Source organism: Electrophorus electricus, chromosome 18, assembly GCF_041902795.1.
Source record: "Electrophorus electricus isolate QZ-2024a chromosome 18, ASM4190279v1, whole genome shotgun sequence".
Lineage (NCBI taxonomy): Eukaryota > Metazoa > Chordata > Actinopteri > Gymnotiformes > Gymnotidae > Electrophorus > Electrophorus electricus.
The window spans coordinates 13,234,890-13,256,286 of NC_137514.1; the positions used below are offsets into that span (position 1 = coordinate 13,234,890).

At 36.6% G+C, this 21,397-nt stretch overlaps 2 protein-coding genes across 2 annotated transcripts; both read left to right on the top strand.

Annotated features, from left to right (window-relative positions):
- Positions 1-576: 576 nt before the first annotated feature.
- LOC113582622 (sodium/potassium-transporting ATPase subunit alpha-1-like) lies at positions 577-8,656 on the top strand. The gene is made up of 22 exons (XM_035535018.2): positions 577-731; positions 842-925; positions 1,052-1,111; positions 1,436-1,639; positions 1,783-1,896; positions 1,987-2,121; positions 2,420-2,537; positions 3,096-3,364; positions 3,478-3,786; positions 4,260-4,394; positions 4,494-4,686; positions 5,290-5,465; positions 5,548-5,684; positions 5,992-6,142; positions 6,247-6,415; positions 6,495-6,649; positions 6,756-6,879; positions 6,968-7,113; positions 7,190-7,320; positions 7,427-7,531; positions 7,871-7,962; positions 8,440-8,656. The coding sequence occupies exons 1-22, from the start codon at positions 720-722 to the stop codon at positions 8,466-8,468; spliced, it is 3,048 nt and encodes a 1,015-aa protein (XP_035390911.1). The 5' UTR covers positions 577-719; the 3' UTR covers positions 8,469-8,656.
- A 4,451-nt stretch (positions 8,657-13,107) lies between these two features.
- On the top strand, positions 13,108-20,620 carry LOC113582623 (sodium/potassium-transporting ATPase subunit alpha-1-like). The gene is made up of 22 exons (XM_035535015.2): positions 13,108-13,235; positions 13,372-13,485; positions 13,639-13,698; positions 13,976-14,179; positions 14,278-14,391; positions 14,479-14,613; positions 14,693-14,810; positions 14,910-15,178; positions 16,019-16,327; positions 16,448-16,582; positions 16,666-16,858; positions 16,956-17,131; positions 17,225-17,361; positions 17,441-17,591; positions 17,701-17,869; positions 17,964-18,118; positions 18,218-18,341; positions 18,623-18,768; positions 18,879-19,009; positions 19,150-19,251; positions 20,233-20,324; positions 20,492-20,620. Exons 1-22 carry the CDS (start codon positions 13,224-13,226, stop codon positions 20,518-20,520), a joined length of 3,075 nt encoding a protein of 1,024 aa, XP_035390908.1. The 5' UTR covers positions 13,108-13,223; the 3' UTR covers positions 20,521-20,620.
- The last annotated feature ends 777 nt before the right edge of the window (positions 20,621-21,397 follow it).

The window sequence follows — 21,397 nt, forward strand, 5'->3', positions numbered from 1 at the left end:
ACAACAACAAAAAAACCTGTCTTGCTCTTCTTTTCCATATATGACCAATGTTATGCCTAAAATTTAACTCCTTAAGAGTTCATTTGACATGTCCCAATGCACACCAGTGCACCAGACCAAGCTAGTTGAACTTGTTGACATATTGTGCTGTTGTGTGAGAGGAAAGTATACTTGTATATTAGAAGTGATTAATCTGGGAGAAATTGTAAAACACAGAAAGAGAAACAACAAAAATGATTGCACATGAACAAAATATATTGCTCCATTTATACTAAAACTTAATAGATTAGCTTTCAGTAGAGAATACCATCAAGACGGTGTTTTCATGGTAGTGGTGTGTTTCTTGGAATAGAATTATATTTCCAGGGATCACTGGAAGTACATTTTGCACTTAGTTGTAGTTACTGAGAGGCCACCGCTCCTTATAGGTGCAATGTGTATCAAAAATACTTTAAAAACATGTACACAAACATCTCAGATGTTTAGGGAAGACCTTTGCTTCCTTTGCGTAGTTGTCATTTAGAACAAAAGACCTACCCGTATGTTCAGTTTTATCCAAACCCCATCCGTCAGAGAGTTGATGGGGTATAAAGATTTGTGGACCTTGTTTGGAGAAACAGATTCTGTGATGTGTCTGTAGAGACTCAGACAGGAACACTGGAAGGGAAGCACTGTAATTTACCAACAGCCAACAGTGGATTCTTAATAGAAGAAATAAAATGGGACAGGAAGTGAGTGGACCTAATAGTCTTACCATTTTGTTATAGCACTTTTTTACTGCTATAATACACTTCTCTCATTTTGAGATTTTCTTTTTTTGTTATTTATGATTTTTTTACAGAGAGAAAAGAACAAGTACAAGGCCACAAACAATAATGGGAAGAATGAGGAGAATGTCAGTGACCTAAAGAAAGAGCTGGATCTGGTAAGACTCTGGATTTTTATCATTTAACATACACAGATGGCTACTCTTTCAAATGCTGTGATGAAGCTACACTTTTAATATTTTTGTGGAAATGTGGTACCAGTTTTTGCACTTGTGACCTTGCAGGATGATCACAAGCTAACCTTGGATGAACTCCAGCAAAAATACAGTACAGATCTTAACAGGGTAAGCAAAACAAAAATTACTATATATAGATAGTCAAAATTGCAGTTAGGTACACAAGGTTTCTGAGTAAACAGAATGTTTGTTTCCACAGCTGTTGAAGCACTGTTTCTCTAGAAACCTATATATATATATATATATATATATATATATATATATATATATATATATATATATATATATATATATATATATATATATATTGTGTGTGTGTGTGTGTGTGTGTGTGTGTGTGTGTGTGTGTGTGTGTGTGTGTGTGTGTAAAATGTCTTTTAATACTCTTGTTTTATTCATTTAGAAAATCTTTTTTTTATTTATTCATGTAAGGGTTTGTCTAGTTCCCATGCAAAGGAGATCCTGGCCCGTGATGGGCCCAATGCATTGACCCCCCCTCCTACAACTCCTGAATGGGTGAAGTTCTGTAAACAGCTCTTTGGGGGATTCTGCACTCTGCTGTGGATTGGTGCTTTTCTCTGTTTTGTGGCTTTCATAGTACAGCTTACCACAGAGAGTGAGCCAACAAATGATAATGTGAGAAGCATATTTTGTTTTATTCTTTTAAGAATTTAATGGCAACATACAATAAATTTTACTCATATAAAGCATTTTATATAGCTTATGTCATTACTATATTTAAAATTGTCTGATGATCTGTATCTTTCTCTCCTCATTAGCTGTACCTGGGTGCTGCTCTTGCTTCTGTGGTAATAATCACTGGGTGCTTCTCATACTATCAGGAGGCTAAAAGTTCAAAGATCATGGAATCCTTCAAGAATCTCGTTCCACAGGTATTAAAAAATATACAGAAATAACAGTTTCACTGGTTACCTTTATACTACCTGTATAAAGTATCATTTGGTGGTATTTTGGTTATGTAGCATGCTTTAGTGGTTCGGGATGGTGAAAAGAAGCACATTAAAGTCGAAGAAGTGGTTACTGGTGATGTTGTGGAGATTAAGGGTGGTGACCGCATCCCTGCTGATCTACGCATCATTTCTTCACATGGATGCAAGGTCATAAGAACACCATAACAAATATACTAAATAGCATATTAGTGTCAATAAACCACTAATCGTCAATAAAAGAAACATTCAGCAATAATCACATCACAATTTTGCACTTATATTATAGGCAATTAACTAAAGCAGATGAATTTATACTTTCTGAAATGTTAGACCAGAGCTAAGTTGCTAAGAAATCTCAAAACTTTCTGATTAAACAGGATTTGTTTTACAGTAAAATAGCTTAAGTAATTTTCTTTCATTTATGTTGATCATGAATAATGAATTAATTTCTTTAATAATTTCTTAGGTGGACAACTCTTCCCTTACAGGAGAATCTGAGCCCCAACCTCGTTCTTCTGAATTCTCCCATGAGAATCCACTTGAGACAAAAAATATTGTGTTCTTTTCAACAAACTGTGTGGAAGGTACCATATAAAAATAATTATATAGTAGTTTAACATTCAAAATTGTACGTACATCACATTAACTGAATAATCTGTGTTTTACACTCTGCTCACTTACTACTTGAAGTTCAAGGTACTCATTTAATATTTCTTATGGATAATGTGTTAAATATTCTCTGACTCTTCATCAGTGGTCAGTTTCTATTGGCTGGATATTTTTGGGTGGTGGGCCATATTTAAAACTGGTGTACCTTACACCAGCTCAACATCCACAACCATGCACCTACTATGTCAGTAGAATGGTCTGCCAACCAAATAATATCTAGTCTTCTAGTTCTTTAGTAGTAGACAGTGAGGATTGGAATAGAAGATGGATTACAAACTGTGTGTGCCAACAAGTGTGATACATTCTGTAATCATACACTTATAAAATGCTTAATAGAGGTGGAGAAAATACACTGGTCATTGAATGTATATTATAAAAAGATATTGTTGGGGACAGTCAAGCTAAGATGTCCATTCATTATTTGGTTATATCTAAGAAGGAAACACACAATGAAATATACAATTCTTCCTTAGGTTCTGCAACAGGTGTTGTTATCAGCACTGGTGATCGCACTGTGATGGGCCGAATTGCTACTCTTGCCTCAAGCCTAGAAGTTGGGAAGACCCCAATTGCCATAGAGATAGAACACTTTATCCACATTATCACCACTGTGGCTATTTTTCTGGGTGTGACCTTCTGCACCCTGTCCCTCATCCTTGGATATGGCTGGCTGGAAGCTGTAATTTTCCTTATTGGAATCATTGTTGCCAACGTGCCTGAGGGTCTGCTTGCTACTGTCACTGTAAGTCTTACTTTATGAAAAAATGTATACGCTACACTGAAATTAGGTCTCTTAATTGTCTAATGTGCTCATGACCAATATGTTCAGGTTTCTGTTAATTCTGCTAATTGCAGGTATGTTTAACGCTGACTGCCAAACGTATGGCCAAGAAGAACTGCCTAGTGAAGAATCTTGAAGCTGTGGAAACTCTTGGCTCCACCTCCACCATCTGCTCAGACAAGACAGGAACCCTTACTCAGAACCGAATGACTGTGGCTCACATGTGGTTTGACAACCAGATCCATGAAATGGACACTACAGAGAACCAGAGTGGAACCTCTTTTGACAGAAGCTCTCCTACATGGTCAGCCCTGGCTCGTGTAGCTGGCCTGTGCAACCGTGCTGAATTTCTTGCTAATCAAAGCAATGTTCCCATTCTTAAGGTCTGTCTGGATACATGGCTATTTTCTGTTACATATTGCTAAACAATCCTCAGCACTAATTCATGTTTTATGTAGGCTTTGCATTTGTCTACTACAGCACTACAAAATGTTTAGCAAAGAAAACATGGTGTAGACATGTTTGCTTTCATAAAGGTATATTGTATAGCACAAGATATTTTGAAATAACTGGTGGTACATTTGGCCTTTTTTACAACAACTGAATATCCATTCCTAAATATGTCATTTGTGATTATTGTAAGACTTACATGTCAAATCAGAATCAATAAAATGGACTAGTAAGAGATGAAGTGACAGTCTTTGAATGTCATTGCATTGAAGAACAAATGAATAATAATGAAAAATTAATAATTAATAATATTAATTGCTGGGGTTGAATTCAAACTTGCAGCCTATCTGGACTTTTGAGGTGAATACTCGGCACCTCTGAATATAGATATTTTCCCCTTTCACAGAGAAAAACTGCAGGTGATGCTTCAGAGACAGCTTTCCTGAAGTGTATTGAGCTCTGCTCTGGTTCAGTGAAGGACATGAGATACAAGTACCCAAAGATGGCTGAGATCCCCTTCAACTCCACAAACAAATACCAGGTACAAGGTACTTTTTTATTTGCTGGTTTTAATTTAATATATCTTTAAACATTTTCAAGGGAATATGTTCTAACAGCAATTTAATGTGTGTTTTGCTAGCTCTCAATCCACAAGAACCCAAATCCTGCAGAAACCAAGCATGTGCTATTAATGAAAGGCGCACCTGAGAAGATTCTGGACCGATGTTCAACTATCATGCTTCAGGGAAAAGAGCAGCCCTTGGATGATGAAATAAAGGATACTTTCCAGAATGCATATATGACTCTAGGCGGTCTTGGAGAAAGAGTCATAGGTGTGCTTTATTATCAAGTAGCATACACCCTCCTATTGCTAGACATTCCCTTTTTTCTGACATTCCCTATTCTCAGGCACATTACATTGCTGATCTTTATCTTTTCCTTTTAAAACAATTGACATTTTCATGGATGTAGTCCCTTTATTTTAACATCTAACAGCAGTTTAAGTTGTTAGAACATATCCTATATTCAGATGCTTTGCAGATGAGGATTTGCCTCTCCTACATTACTGAAATTTAAACCAGACCTATACTTTATAAAATTTGATTCAAAATTTAGCCCAAACGTTACATAATTTCCATACTTGGATAAATAGGTAAGTGGGAGGTAGCTCTCACTTAATCAAAACAATTCATTTTAAAACAATGAACACTTAACATTTAAATTGGCACCTGGCCAGCTGATAAAGAAAATTAATCCTAAGAACAAATTTTAGTAAGAAAATTCAATATTCACCTTTGAACCCATACGTCCAATTTTAAGTGCTCTTATTTATATATATATATATATATATATATATATATATATATATATATATATATATATATATATATATATAAAATCGTATCCTATACTTTTATTTATGTTCAATCTTACAGGTTTCTGCCATTTCAACCTGCCTGATAATGAGTTCCCTGAAGGATTTGTATTTGACATTGATGAGATTAACTTTCCCAGTGAGAACCTGTGCTTTATTGGCCTAATATCTATGATTGATCCTCCTCGTGCTGCTGTACCAGATGCAGTAGCCAAGTGCAGGACTGCTGGAATCAAGGTAAACCTCTATGCTGCTATTTCTTCAAGCACCAGAATATACTAAAGCAATAATGCTTCTCAACATCTTCGTGTATTTCTAGGTTATCATGGTAACTGGTGATCATCCAATCACAGCTAAAGCCATTGCTAAGGGTGTGGGTATCATCTCTGAGAACACAGAGACTGTGGAAGATATTGCTGCTCGTCTGAACATCCCTGTTGAAGAGGTTGACCCTAGGTACAGTAAAATAAAGTACAATTGCTCTATCCATTTTACAGATACAGATACAAAAGCACATGTTTAGAAATTTATAACATTTAATTACTTTGCTTACTTTATGAAATAAAATGTAATGTTTAACTTTGCCTGTATAAAGCACTAAGAAATTTTTGCAACTATGAAGAGTGCTACATACACAAATATGATGGTGACATATGTAACACATTTCACCATTACCTATTATTAATTATAATTAATTGGAGAACTAAAACTATTATGGATTTAATTTTATTGATAATTAGACTAATGATAAATATATTTCCAGAGAAGCAAAGGCCTGTGTGGTCCATGGAGGACAGTTGAAGGACATGAGTCCAGAAGACCTGGATGACCTCTTGAGAAACCATACTGAGATTGTGTTTGCGAGAACATCTCCACAGCAAAAGCTCATCATTGTTGAAGGCTGTCAGCGACAGGTACCAGGACTGAATTATCCATGTACACTTTGAAAATGCAAATGGTTAAAAGAATGCAGAAATAAAATTTAATACAAGAATAACTGTATTTTTTATATCCACAGGGTGCCATTGTGGCTGTGACAGGTGATGGTGTTAATGATTCTCCTGCTCTGAAGAAGGCTGATATTGGTGTTGCTATGGGCATCGCAGGATCTGATGTCTCCAAGCAGGCAGCTGATATGATTCTCCTTGATGACAACTTTGCCTCCATTGTGACTGGTGTTGAGGAAGGTAGAAAATGTTTAATCTGAAAGATATTTTACACTTTAAAGATGTTCATGTTTGTTTCAAAATGGGATTCTCTTACTAGGTCGTCTTATCTTTGACAACTTGAAGAAATCCATTGCGTACACCCTGACCAGTAAAATCCCTGAGATGACACCATTTCTTTTCTTCGTAACTGCTGGCATTCCTCTTCCCTTGGGCACTATCACTATCCTATGCATCGATCTGGGAACTGACATGGTAAATAAGTATCCTCAAACTACCATGATGTAATTTCAGGTAAATATAAGTAATTATACTAAATATACCATTCGAATTACACTATACTATATTGTGTCTTTCACAGGTACCAGCTATTTCTTTGGCTTATGAGGCTGCTGAGAGTGACATTATGAAGAGGCAGCCCAGAAATGCTAAAACAGACAAACTGGTGAATGAACGACTCATCAGTATGGCATACGGCCAAATTGGTAGGAATGCACTGATCAGACAAAGCCGTTTGTTTCAGATCGCATTGAAAAATGTTCATTTTCATGAAACGTTCCTCTTCCCTCCCAGGGATGATGCAGGCGGCAGCAGGGTTCTTCACTTATTTTGTTATCCTTGCTGAGAACGGCTTTATGCCATTGTTCTTAGTAGGACTACGCATCACGTGGGACAATATGGATTACAATGACCTGGAAGACAGCTACGGCCAGCAATGGGTACTTATAACAAGTGAATGAATCAATGTGGATAAAAGAACTGTATTTTTCTAGTTACACTATATCTCCATTGCAGACATATGAGAGCAGAAAGGTTCTGGAATACACATGCCACACAGCATACTTTGTCAGTATTGTGGTGGTGCAAGTGGCAGACACGATCATCTGTAAAACCAGAGTTAATTCCATTGTACAGCAGGGAATGCGGTATGGAACTAATTTTACCAAAGCAAAAGTAAAAAATAATAATAAGATTGTAGGGCATTTACAATTCCGACAAATTTACCATACTGAAATTTATTCTCATACACAGAAAAAACAAAGTGCTCTACTTGGGTCTTGTAGAGGAGATGGGAGTAGCACTCTTCCTGGCTTACTGCCCAGGAATGGATGTTGCCCTAAAAATGTATCCACCTGAGTAAGTTTCCCATGTCCCTGATTATGAAAACATTGCAAATGTCTACTGTTGCATCCTAGTCAAATATTGCATACACTTGCTATTTGAAACTAAAACTTTGATTCTCTCTGTGTTTATGAATACTTGTTCCTATAAAAGCAGAAATCTCCAATGTATGCTCACATCAAACATTATGCATTATGGGTTACACCCAGATGTCACATTTTAATAATATTAATGTACTGTAATAATATTTTAACTTTTTCTAGGTCTCATGATAGCACAATTGTTTCTACCTTAAGCCTGTGTTACTATGCAGGCAATGAGTTAACTGAATGAACTGTTGTTGTTACATTGCAGACCAGCATGGTTGCTTTGTGGCGTACCATATGCGCTGCTTATCTTCTTCTATGATGAGGGAAGAAGGTACCTACTTAGGCGAAACCCAGAAGGTAAGAATTCATACCCCTGCGCCTCACACTATTCATGGGATATTTCAGGTCTAATGTAAACACTCAGCAAATTAACTGTTCTAATTCTTCTTGAGTATGATGGTTTACCACAAATCTGTGAGACAGCAAGAGACCCCATAGACTCATATATCATATCTGATAAGTGAGATTAAACAACATGAACATGGATTAAATGAATAGGGGTGAATAGTGGTGTCAAATCTGCCAACAAGTTTTACTGATAATAGTTATAATAGTCCTGTAATGACCAGTAGCAACTCTATACTCAAACAATTATATAAAACTACTTTACTAGGCATGGTGTGTCTGCTACCAAATGCACCTAGACTCAATGATTTCTCCTCTTTACTCTACACTCACAAGGTCTAGGTGAATATATTGTGGATAATCAAGTGTATGATGTGCTCTTTATTTTTCATGACATTATAGAGTGTGTTTCTCTATTTCTCTTCATAGGCTGGGTGGCCAAGGAGACATATTATTAAATGAAGGAACAACCTTACAATAGCCCCAAAACTTTTTTCCACTCCCTACAATCCATTCCTCTGCATACACATCTGTGAACACATCTCTCTGTTGGGCTTTCTGACAAGGAACACATTTAAGGTTGTATAAATATATGACATATATTTATTTGTATGATAAATAAATACAAGATATCACAGAAGCTGGACATCTGCAGTGCTTTATGTGTCTCGCTTATTCATATAATAAATCAATAGGTTTCATTTTTTGGACTTTTGGACTAGTTAAAAGCTTAAATGTGCAACTATATTTCCACACATCATATGATATGATATGACACTGACAATCTTGGTAAATCTATAGCTCAAAAAATCCTCACCACCCTGAGGCAGCTGTGTATTTTATAGTATCCACTTCTTCCACTGTACTTTATCTGCCACATCACAATGAAATCTGAAAATGGCACTGAAAATATTTGCCTTAGTCCCTGTGTTCCATAGACACTCTACAAATGCAGCCTTATACTGTGTCACTTTGCATGTTCCATTTCTATCTATTTATTCATTTTTGCCTGGCAAAGTTTTCATAACAAATGTAAACAACAAATGCTAAACAACATGAAGCTGAAAAGAAAGAATATCCAGTACCCAGGTAGACAATCAAATAATAATAATAATAATAATAATAATAATAATAATAATAATAATAATAATAATAATAATAATAATAGCACTATTGTTGTTGCGGTAGATGCTTTGTTTTAAAACAGAGTATGTTGTAGTGGAACTCACCTGAAATTAATTTACATATTTTCCATTGTTGCCTTCAGGATGCTTAGTATGCAGTTTCAGATCTCTGATCTGGGGGTAGGAGGCTTAGACAACACCAAGTTCCATTTTTAAAACAAGTGGAGTATCTGTGCATGCATACAACAACAACAACAACAACAACAACAACAACAACAACAACAAAATAACAATAAAAATAATAATACATATTGATGATAATAATGATGATAATGTTGATGATGATGATGATAGAACAGTGGTCTTCCACCCTGCTTTTGAAGATCTATTTTAGTTTAGCTCCAAACATCATATAGCACATATCATCCTGCTAATAATAACTGCTTTACCAAACCATTATCAGGCATTACATTCAAACTGGAACTGAATTCTACAGGGAAGTACATCATCAGTAACAAGGAAAACTTCACAGTAAAACATCACAGTACATTGGTCTTGAGGGTAAAACAGTTTCCCAGTGACTTGGAAAACACAGATTTGCCATCAGATGTAAAACCAAGGCATGGAGAAACCCCAAGCCCCCTACACATGTGGATGAGTGTCATGCAGCCCTAGCCAACAAGCAAAGCATTCAGGGTGTACACGCCACTCCCCAAAATCCCTAGGGGAGTAAGGTGGACCGCCATACTCAGGAATCACCCAATCAGATGAAGGTCTCAAGATCATCATCCCTGGAGGACTGACTGGGCCCACCTGCCCCTCATTTATTCTTCTTATAAAGACTGCATTTCTTTCCTGTTTTTGGGAAGTATTGCCCGTGTTATTCAGATCATCCAAAGCAGTTTTTTTGTGTATCATTGCACTTGTGTATTGACTGGTTTTGTTTCCTTTGCCTGTTTTTGGATTTACCTCTATCTGGATTTATCAGATGTTTGGATTGTCTTTTTGTTTTTGTTTTTGCTTTCACCTGGACTGTCTTTTATGATGCTGCTTTGGTTTGGCAATCCTGCTCTTCTGGTTTTTCCTTAAGACTCTTTGACTACATTTTTGGATTATCCTGTTGTCACTTAACAATCAGTCACTTTTATTCAGAAGCATCTGGCTGTTCCTGCCTTGCTACATTACCTTTTTAGTTACCACAGCATAGCCTTGAAACCTTCCCTGTGTTCGTTCTAAAAGACCCAGGAAATATATTGCAAAGTATTAAAAATGTTTGTATGATATTAAACATACATTTTGAATTAACGCTCTGAGGCCTTACATCAACACTGGTGATGTAAAAAAGCATGTAACACCAAAGTAATGAAAAACACTGAAATCAGAATATATAATACTATACACCCAGAACTATATATTAATTACAATATCAGCTACAAAACTGAACATAAATGTAATAAAACACTGCTCAAAAAACAACAAATTTATTGGTCATAGCTAAGAACTGTCTGGGTGTGGTTTTAATGTTCCAGTGAGCATGCTTTGATTGACAGCACACCATCACAGTCTTACTGCATGCTACTCTAATTAAGAATCGCCAAATGTAATGGCACAGGGACAGAGCATTTTAAGTAATACAGCTGTACTTGTGAGAACCTACCAATAAACATACCAGTACAAATCATTTTGAGGTTCAGGCAATAGAGAAGCCTTATTGAAGGGTACTGATTAATTGGTAGGCTTTTGTTTTTTAAATAAACTCATCATTGTTCAAGATTCAATCTCAGTGTCACTGTGATGGCCTGATTTTCATGAGACCATGTGATCTACAATATTAAATTTATGTCTGTGTAAAATCTGCTACTGCTATGCAATCACTACAGCATACTGATCCATGTGTACCAATATTACAGCAGAGGTTTCAGCTTGAAAACAGCTGTGCATACACCCTTGGTAGATCTGTCCCAAACATGCAACTTGCAGTATACTATACATTTGGCTACAGCTTCGACTAGATCATTTTCACTCACTAGTGAATTTGCTCAGATCGGAAGAGAGTGAGAAAGCAGGAAAGAGTGTGCGGGGGGGGGGGGGGGGGGGGGGGATCAGCTTTCTGAATGCTGAGAATAAATCTTACCTAAACTTTAGCCAACTATTTTACATCACAAGGAGAAAGATTCTGGAGAAATAAATTAGTAATTTACTATACTTTGGAACAACTTTCATAAGAAAAACTGTATATTGTCATAATGCACCCCAAAGAGCAGGATTAACCAAATTAGAAACACAGGTTTAGGTTCCCTGGGTCTTTAACGGCATATTTCTGGACTTTTGTTTCTCTTTTCCCTAGTACTTTTCATTTTCTATTCTACCTTCTATTTCCTGACTCCTGACTTCATCTAGCTGACTATCCACACTGTCTGCCATGCCTTTTATGATTGCCCTGTTATTTTTGTTTTAAACCATGACAGCAAAACTCATTTATTTTGCTCTGCAAGTTATCAACTCCTCTCACTGGTTAGAATTGATGGACCAACAAGATACATATTCAAATCAAACGTGGATTTGGGAAACAGCTGCCTAATGGTTGTAACACACCACAGCGTGGACACATCAAGCTTTCAACAAGAACTTGTTCTGGAAATCGGCAGCAGGGCAAGCACTGAGACATTCTAAAGAACACTTTTTTTAAAGAATGGGATTCGTCTTCCACCAGGACTATTCTCATTTAAATTTAACAGCAGCATGTAATAACACATTATTCTTAAAAGGATCATTCAGATCATTCCTGCTGTGGAGGAATGATAGATTGTTCTTACAGCCTTAGTTTATAAACCAAACTAAGAAGGAGTTTTATCTTAAACATAAACCTTTTTAAGTTTTGGGTTTTGCAAAATAATAATAATAATAATAATAATAATAATAACTTAAAAGGAAAGGTACCTGCTTATGTGAAAAAAGCGACTCTTTTTTGCAACACTATAAATAACATTTTGATAGTGCATGAGACATATTGGCTACTCACCATGTTCTTGTGGTGAACCTCCAAAAACAAGTATAGAGTTTAATGTGCAACCCTTAGCTCTCATTAGCCACTTTAGAGACATACTAGCAACCCATGTACCTGAAAAGGAGGAGTCTACAGTAGAGATGTGGCAGGTGTAAATTTGTATTATAATATATTCAACCTTCCTCTATAGGTCATTTGAGCTTGTCAATGACAAGAACAAAAGTACTTACAAATTTGTCCACAAACAGCTCGTCCACATCCTAGATGTTTATGGTGAAAACACTTCACTACTCACAAATCTACATCATCCATATGAAGAAGATACCACTGCATTATTCCTGCATTAGAACAAAGAGCACTTTACAGTAAACCGTATGATAGTGATATCGATATAGTATTTTAGTCCTTAACATAATCTCTTTAATACCAACAAAACTAGGTGTAGTTGGTTGGCATGTAACTTGTGAGTAAGTGTTTCAATAACATGACCGGCTTCACTGCCTCATAGAAACAGACAGCAGCTAAAAATGCCTGCACACTTTGTTCAGTGGTAAATTTAAACTTTAGGTTTATGAAATGAATCATGCTTATGATGGCTATGGGGATGTTTACTTAGATTGTGCCCTTCCTTCATATATATATATATATATATATATATATATATATATATATATATATATATATATATATATATATATATATATATTTTTTTTTTTTTTTTTTTTTTTTTTTTTTTTTGGGAGGGGTTTTTTAAGCAAAAATAATTTCTCATCATTGAGGACTTTAAATGACCTGCCTGTATGAACATCTTGTGTATCTAAAATATGTTAACGATGTATCCATAAACAAATCACCCACTTCCTAGATGTTTAGGGAAGGTCTTTGATAGGTTGTCATTGAGAAGTTCAAATGACCTACCTGTATGTCTCAGCTATATCTGAATCTCCTCCTCTTCAAATAGGTGAGATGGTGGAGTATAAAGGTTGGCATAACTGAGTTAGAGATACAGAGACTCTAATGCGTCTCTGAGGCCAATAGCAGGAGGACTTAGGAGGGGGGATAACACCAGACTTTGGAGAAGAATGGGGTTAGGAGTGAGTGCTCTTTTAATCGCTTTTACCTAAATTTTGTTTTTGTTCTTCATACTATTTTAAGTAATACTTCCTTTTTGCCTAGTGTAAGCAACATGTTTCATTTAATTAATTGGTTCCATTTTAATCATTTACACAGACAGGGAATGATAGGTACAAGTTGGCAGCAACCTCTAAGAATCAAGCAAAAAAGAAGACAAGGGGGAAGAGAGATCAAAAAGACCTAGAAGAACTGAAGAAAGAAGTGGACCTGGTGACAAACATCTAGTCAACATATCCATGCATTTAGATGCTCGCCATGACAGAAAATCTTTTTAATAAATTAAATATGAGTCTACTTTCTAAATCAGATTAACATGAATTAGAATTTATTTTTGTGAAAAATTAACCTTTTGTTCCTGTGTAGGATGATCATAAATTGAGCTTGGATGAGCTTCAACACAAATATGGCACTGACCTTAACAGAGTAAGTACAAATTAATCAAGCAAATTTTTTAAGCCACTGCTTCATGTCTGTTTATTAACATTTAACATATATTAACATTTGTCTTGCTCATCTAATCTTTGGTTAATGAATAATGGCAAATTTATGCCGAAAAAAGAACAAACAAAAATATTAAGCTGCCTGAATAAACTAGACCAAAGATTTTTTTTTAACATAATTTCAAAATTTTCAAAATAGATATTGATTTTCAGTCTAGCATGGTATATTATCTAACACCTTTCATGGTTATTCTTTCAAGGGTTTGTCCAGTTACCGTGCTAAAGAAATTTTTGACCGTGATGGCCCCAATGCTTTGACTCCCCCTACTACAACTCCTGAATGGGTGAAGTTCTGCAAACAGCTCTTTGGGGGATTCTGCACTCTGCTGTGGATTGGTGCTTTCCTCTGTTTTCTGGCTTACACAATACAGGTTACCACCGAGAGTGAGCCTGTAAATGATAATGTAAGAAGTAACTTATGATTGTAGAATTCGGTACACATGTACAAATGGTATAGGACAATCATAAAGCAGTACTGAGGTATGATGGTATTTGCATTCAGCTCTACCTAGGTATTGTACTTGCAGCTGTGGTGATGGTCACAGGGTGCTTCTCATACTATCAAGAGGCTAAAAGCTCAAAGATCATGGAGTCCTTCAAAAAACTTGTCCCACAGGTATAAAATCAGACTGCATATTTTACAAATGCAATTTCTGTCACTCTGTATGCAATAATTCCTTTAATGGTACTGTCATTTATTTAGCAAGCACTGGTTGTTCGTGATGGTGAGAGAAAGAGCATTAATGCTGAAGATGTGGTTGTTGGTGATCTTGTGGAGATTAAAGGGGGTGATCGAATCCCTGCTGATCTACGTATTATTGCTGCACAGGGATGCAAGGTAAGATGAGTTAAATGTGCACAGACAACACGAAAATCCTTTACCAAATAAAGCTACTTTTTTTTTCTTACTCTTCCAGGTGGACAACTCCTCCCTTACTGGAGAATCTGAGCCCCAGAGTCGTACTCCTCAATTTTCACATGAAAACCCACTAGAGACAAAGAATATTGCATTCCTTTCCACAAATTGTGTTGAAGGTAAGAAAACAACCAATGAAAATGGTAAAAGTTTTCTGATTTATAAAAAATGGATAGAAATGTAATTTAAATGTATAATGAATCATAATTTTTCCTCAGGTTCTGCCACAGGTATTGTGATCAACACTGGTGATTGCACTGTGATGGGTCGCATTGCTATACTTGCCTCCAGCCTTGAAGTTGGACAGACACCAATTAACATAGAGATTGAACATTTTATCCACATTATCACTGGTGTGGCATTTTTCCTGGGTGGTACCTTCAGCATCTTGTCCCTCATCCTTGGATATACCTGGCTGGAAGCTGTCATCTTTCTTATTGGACTCATTGTTGCTAATGTACCTGAAGGTTTACTTGCCACAGTCACTGTGAGTAGAATCTTTCAATATCAGTCTATAAGGTTTAGGTGAAGTGTCAAGATTATACAAATTGCATTTATGTAGTATTTGATTAGCAGATTAACTAATCATTTCTAGTATTGTATAATGTAAACTATAATCTTGAGGGCCTTTAAACAGAGCCAAAATTGTCAGCAGTTGCATCACAATATAATGTAAACTTCAAACACATTTTGTTGTTAATCTGCCAAATCTGCCAATTCAATGTTTTTAGTATCAAAAATAAATCAGTATTGACCTGTATTCTCTGCTGAATCTATACTCGTGCTTGTTTGGAAACTGTGCCCAGTGGTTGCAGTGATGGCAGTAAGATAATGTAACATTATGCTCCTCTGACAGACACAGAACACTTTGGGGCAATAATATTTCATGTTTATTCGAAGGCTGTTTGTACAGTGCCAAAAATATTACCTAGTTTGCATCTTTTTTAGGTGTGTCAGACTCTGACTGCCAAGCATATGGCCAAGAAAAACTGCCTAGTGAAATTTGCTGAATATAGTACAATATTATTTGTATTTGTATTGTATTATGTGCATGTAAAAAGCAGACTTAGTAAAAGTGTCTTATGGTATTCAGTAAAAAGCTTGTGCATAGAGGTATTTACCTAACTTAAAATTACTTCAATGGACATGCTACTGATGAATCATAATATAAGCACTAGCATCAGAACAGAAATGCTTGAAATCAATAAGTGGACACTTAGTTCTGCTTAAAATTTTGGGTTTTTTTTATGATTATGCACAAACACTGCCAAAGTATTGTACAGCAGTCATTACTCAGTATTCCTACTTACTTAATTTCCTCTTGTAGGTTTGTTTGACTCTGACTGCCAAACGAATGGCCAAGAAGAACTGCCTAGTGAAGAATCTTGAAGCTGTGGAAACTCTTGGCTCCACCTCCACCATCTGCTCAGACAAGACAGGAACCCTCACTCAGAACCGAATGACTGTGGCTCACATGTGGTTTGACAACCAGATCCATGAGGCTGACACTACAGAGAACCAGAGTGGAACCTCGTTTGACAGAACCTCTCCTACATGGTCGGCCCTCGCTCGTGTGGCCGGCTTGTGCAACCGTGCTGTCTTCCTTGCAGAACAGAGCGATGTTCCCATTCTTAAGGTGTGTCTGTGTGTCCCAGTCACCACTGATTGGTCACCACTGATTGGTCACCACTGATTGGTCAATGGAGAATCTTTCCAACCAAAGGTTGCTGGGTAATATAGTCTTTGCCTTTCTTAGAGGGACACCAGTGGTGATGCTTCAGAATCAGCCCTACTAAAGTGTATCGAACTCTGCTGTGGTTCAGTGAAGGACATGAGAGAGAAATACACAAAGATTGCTGAGATCCCCTTCAACTCCACCAACAAATACCAGGTTCATTTTCACTGTTTTAAATAATCTTCTAGATTAGATTACAATAAAGATATTTTACTCTGACATTAATTTGCTTCTCATAGCTCTCAGTTCACAAGAATCCAAACACCTCAGAGACCAAACACCTGCTAGTAATGAAAGGAGCTCCTGAAAAAATCCTGGACAGATGCTCAACCATCATGATTCAGGGAAAAGATCAGCCATTGAATGAAGAAATGAAGGATGCATTCCAAAATGTATATTTGAAACTGGGTGGTCTTGGAGAAAGAGTGCTAGGTTAGCCACAATGTTAATATTATTCAATAAATGCACACTTACAAAACACTTTTTCAGGTACAAAACAGAAAACTGAACAAAGAGTCCTCTCTTGCAGGTTTCTGCCATTTCAACCTCCCTGATGACCAGTTCCCAGAGGGCTTTGCTTTTGATATTGAGGAGGTGAACTTTCCCACTGAGAACCTGTGCTTTGTTGGCTTAATGTCCATGATTGATCCTCCACGTGCTGCAGTACCAGATGCAGTAGCCAAGTGCAGAAGTGCTGGAATCAAGGTATGGCATTTTAGCTTTACATGTGCCATGTGTCTGCAGAAATATAATTCCATAACCATGGCAATGTATTTCAATGTTTTCCTTCGTTCTTAGGTTGTCATGGTTACAGGTGATCACCCAATCACAGCTAAGGCCATTGCTAGGGGTGTGGGTATCATCTCTGAGGGCAGTGAGACTGTGGAAGATATTGCAGCACGACTGAACATCCCTGTTACAGAGGTTAATCCTAGGTAAGCAGAAAAAATACCATTTTATAAAATGCTCAACCTTTTTAAATATACATTAGACTAATGATAAATGTATTTGCAGAGACGCAAAGGCCTGTGTGGTCCATGGAGGAGAGCTGAAAAATATGGCTTCAGACCACCTGGATGATATTTTAAAGCACCACACCGAGATTGTGTTTGCTAGAACATCTCCACAGCAAAAACTCATCATTGTTGAAGGTTTCCAACGCCAGGTACCATGATATGACTTTTAGTAAGCTGAAACTTTTATTATTCTTTGGCTCAATTTCAATTTCTGCTTTATTATTTAATATTACTATACATTACATCTTTAACCAACAGGGTGCCATTGTGGCTGTGACAGGTGATGGCGTCAATGATTCTCCTGCTCTGAAGAAGGCTGATATTGGTGTTGCTATGGGCATCGCGGGATCTGATGTCTCCAAACAGGCTGCTGATATGATTCTCCTTGATGACAACTTTGCCTCCATTGTGACTGGTGTTGAGGAAGGTAGAAAAGGTTTCATCTGAAAGGCTTTAAAGAAGATGATTTTAAAGATTTTAAAGATGTTCATGTTAGTTTAAAAATGGGATTCTCTTACCAGGTCGTCTTATCTTTGACAACTTGAAGAAATCCATTGCATACACCCTGACAAGTAAAATCCCTGAGATGTCACCATTTCTCTTCTTCGTCATTGCTGGCATTCCTCTTGCTCTGGGCACTGTCACTATCCTATGCATCGATCTGGGAACTGACATGGTAAGAATGAGGAAGTTTCATGCTTCTGTTATTACGTAAAGTATTAGATATTTGTGGATAGGTAATTATAGAAATGTTGCTCTTATGTTTATCTTACAGGTTCCTGCTATCTCTTTGGCCTATGAAGGTCCTGAGAGTGACATCATGAAGAGGCAGCCCAGAAATGCCAAAACAGACAAACTGGTGAATGAAAGGCTCATTAGCATGGCATACGGTCAAATTGGTAAGCGAACCAATTTTGTCTAACAAAATACAACTGTTAGGCAGTCTTGTTTAGGGTGTTTAAATATATTGCATGAGCAGCTATTTGTTACTCCTGGGTCTAAAGTGCTTTATTACAATAGAAGCGATATGTACCTATAACATTGAAAACCGCTTGCACCAAGATAAAAAAGAATCTCCTGATATATAAATATATTAGCCCTGTATGGAATACAATCAGTCGTTTATATATTTTTCATTTCTATGTTCTCATTTGCCCTTTCATTTGTCCTTTCTTTATAGGAATGATGCAGGCAGTTGGGGGATTCTTCACTTACTTTGTGATCCTTGCTGAGAATGGTTTCCTTCCCTTGTTTCTGATCGGACTGCGTGTACATTGGGATGATCCATATAACAATGATCTGGAGGATAGCTATGGACAGCAGTGGGTATGTGCCATAAATCAGGAGCAATCAAGATGAGATGATAGAAATCCACATTTAATAGACCAAATCACTTAATTTTGTACACTTCACTGTGTTTTTGCATTTTTTGGCAGACTTACGAACGCAGAAAAATAGTGGAATACACATGCCACACTGCATTTTTTGTCAGCATTGTGATTGTGCAATGGACTGATTTGATCATCTGTAAGACCAGGACAAACTCACTCATACACCAGGGAATGAAGTACGTGAAAAAAAAAAAAAAAACAAGACCAAATTTATCCTAAAGATTTATGAGTTTTGTTGCAGTTACCATTTGCTCAGATCAAAATAGAACAAGATTTATGGGATTTCCTTATCATTTGTGTGTTTTTGTATTTTTAGAAACAAAGTCCTCAACTTTGGCCTGCTTGAAGAGACGGCACTCGCAGCCTTCCTGTCTTACTGCCCAGGAATGGATATTGCTGTTAGAATGTATCCACTCAAGTAAGTTTAGTTTTACTTACATATAAAGAAAAGTCATTGTTTACATCAAGAGAGTGAGTCAGAAATCACAGAAGAACCTGAATTACCTTTCATTCAGGGTTTTCTTGGTAATCTAATTCTGTTCTTATACTGCATTAAATTTAATCCACAAATACACAACAAGTTACCCAAGATACTTAAAGCAAGCTAATCAGCAGCTTCTTAACAGAGTAGTTAGTGTGTTGAGTGCTGTCTTGGGTAATTTTTCAATCTGTCAGTGTCACAATGCAAAATAGTCTCCTTTAATCATCGACTGCACCCACTGATGGCATAGGCCAAATCATCACAGCAATAGCAAAGAACTTTGAAGCACTTACTTCTTACAGTTTGTGTTCTGTAGGGAAATCTCTGAGTAGTAGATAGATGTCAGCATAAACTCAACAATGTATAGTGTGAGGAATGCAAATGGTGGGTTTGAGTGAAGAAATGTTATTAAAAGTTACCATGTGGTTTCTGAGAAACAGTTTTGCTTTTTGTTAATATCATATTATTCACTAAATTCTGAGTTAGTGCAAGTCACAAGCTTCTATACTGGACACAAGCTTCTATACTGATTTTACCACTAAAGAGAAAATGTTTCTCACCCTATAGTCCATGTAGCACTTTAGAGTACTATGAGGAAGCACTTTTTTTTTTTAATTGTATGGAAAAATATTTAAATTTTATCTTTAAGTTAGACTTTCCCTTACAGTGAACAGACACCTATTGATCATTTTTAAATTGTAATTTTGTGTAGTCAGTTTCCAGTGTAGTCAGTCTATGGCTTACCACAGCCACAATCCACTTCCTGCTACCTGAAGGTTATATGTATTAAACAGTTTTTAATCAAGTCATGTACTTAAAACTGTACTGTAATCCAAATATTGAAAGGTTTCATAATTGAAGGTTTCAATTAAAAAAACAATGAATATATAATTAATGAATTCCGTTCCTGCTTTTTAGACCATGGTGGTGGTTATGTCCTGTACCATATTCACTTCTCATCTTTGTCTATGATGAGATCAGAAAATACCATCTTCGTCGGAACCCAGGAGGTGAGATCAGATGTCACCTTATTGTCTGAGTTTGGCTGCTCTGATTGCTTTATTAACTAGATTAAAAGAAAGGATAGTTTGCTTAGTTTGTACTCAAGTAAATTATATGCAAATGTTAAATTACATTATAAAGGGGCATTCATGGATTTCTGTTTCCCCTGTTTTAGGTTGGATAGAAAAAGAGACATACTATTAAACCACCATGACTCTGCCCCTAACACCTCCTCCATGTGCAGTACTGAAAATAATATTTTTTGTTTTTATTTATACAATAAAAACATCTCCTGGGTAAGCAACCTAAGCTTCCTTATTTGTATGGAAAATATATAAGAATAACACATGCTCAAAGGGAGGTGTATTACTATGGGCGTGTCAAAGTGTCAAATCAACATCAGCAATGGTTGAGCTTTCATCTTATTCATGTTAACATAAGAAAACCAGCAGGCTTAACTGGTCAAGCGATAGGGCTTACTGAATACATCCATGACTTACAATTTTATTTACCTTGAATATTGATTGCTGTCATAAAGTAAAGATTTGGCTACCTATTTCAGCAAACAATGATAAGAAAAGTCAGCTGACTGATCACATCTGATTGTAGTGATTTTATAATAGAAAGATTTTGCCATGTGTATTCAACAACAATAACTGAAGTTATGTTAATTTCCATCACTGCAATGGCCAAATTACATTTTCACTTCAAAAAGGGACATCACTGAGCTGGATATGTGTCCTGGTGTAGCCATCACTGTATAACCCCAAAGACCCTAGATATACTGAAATGGGCCTTTAAGGCCTTGTTAATATTACATCAGCCTAATGCCCTCCCACAGTGGGCTTCATTCTGCTGTAATGGGGGTGGAACATGATAGTTTCCATGGCAACACATTTATAGGCTAGTGCCTGCAGTGTGTAAATAACATTTGATATTTTTAGCTTCCACTTTGAAGCTGCTCATTCTTACATGCGCAAGTTGTGCAGGGCTGGTCAATTTCCATGATGGATTCTGAAAATGTAAATGGACCTAAATGGTGACGTAGATTCATATTTGTAATCCTGAATAGGACACAAAC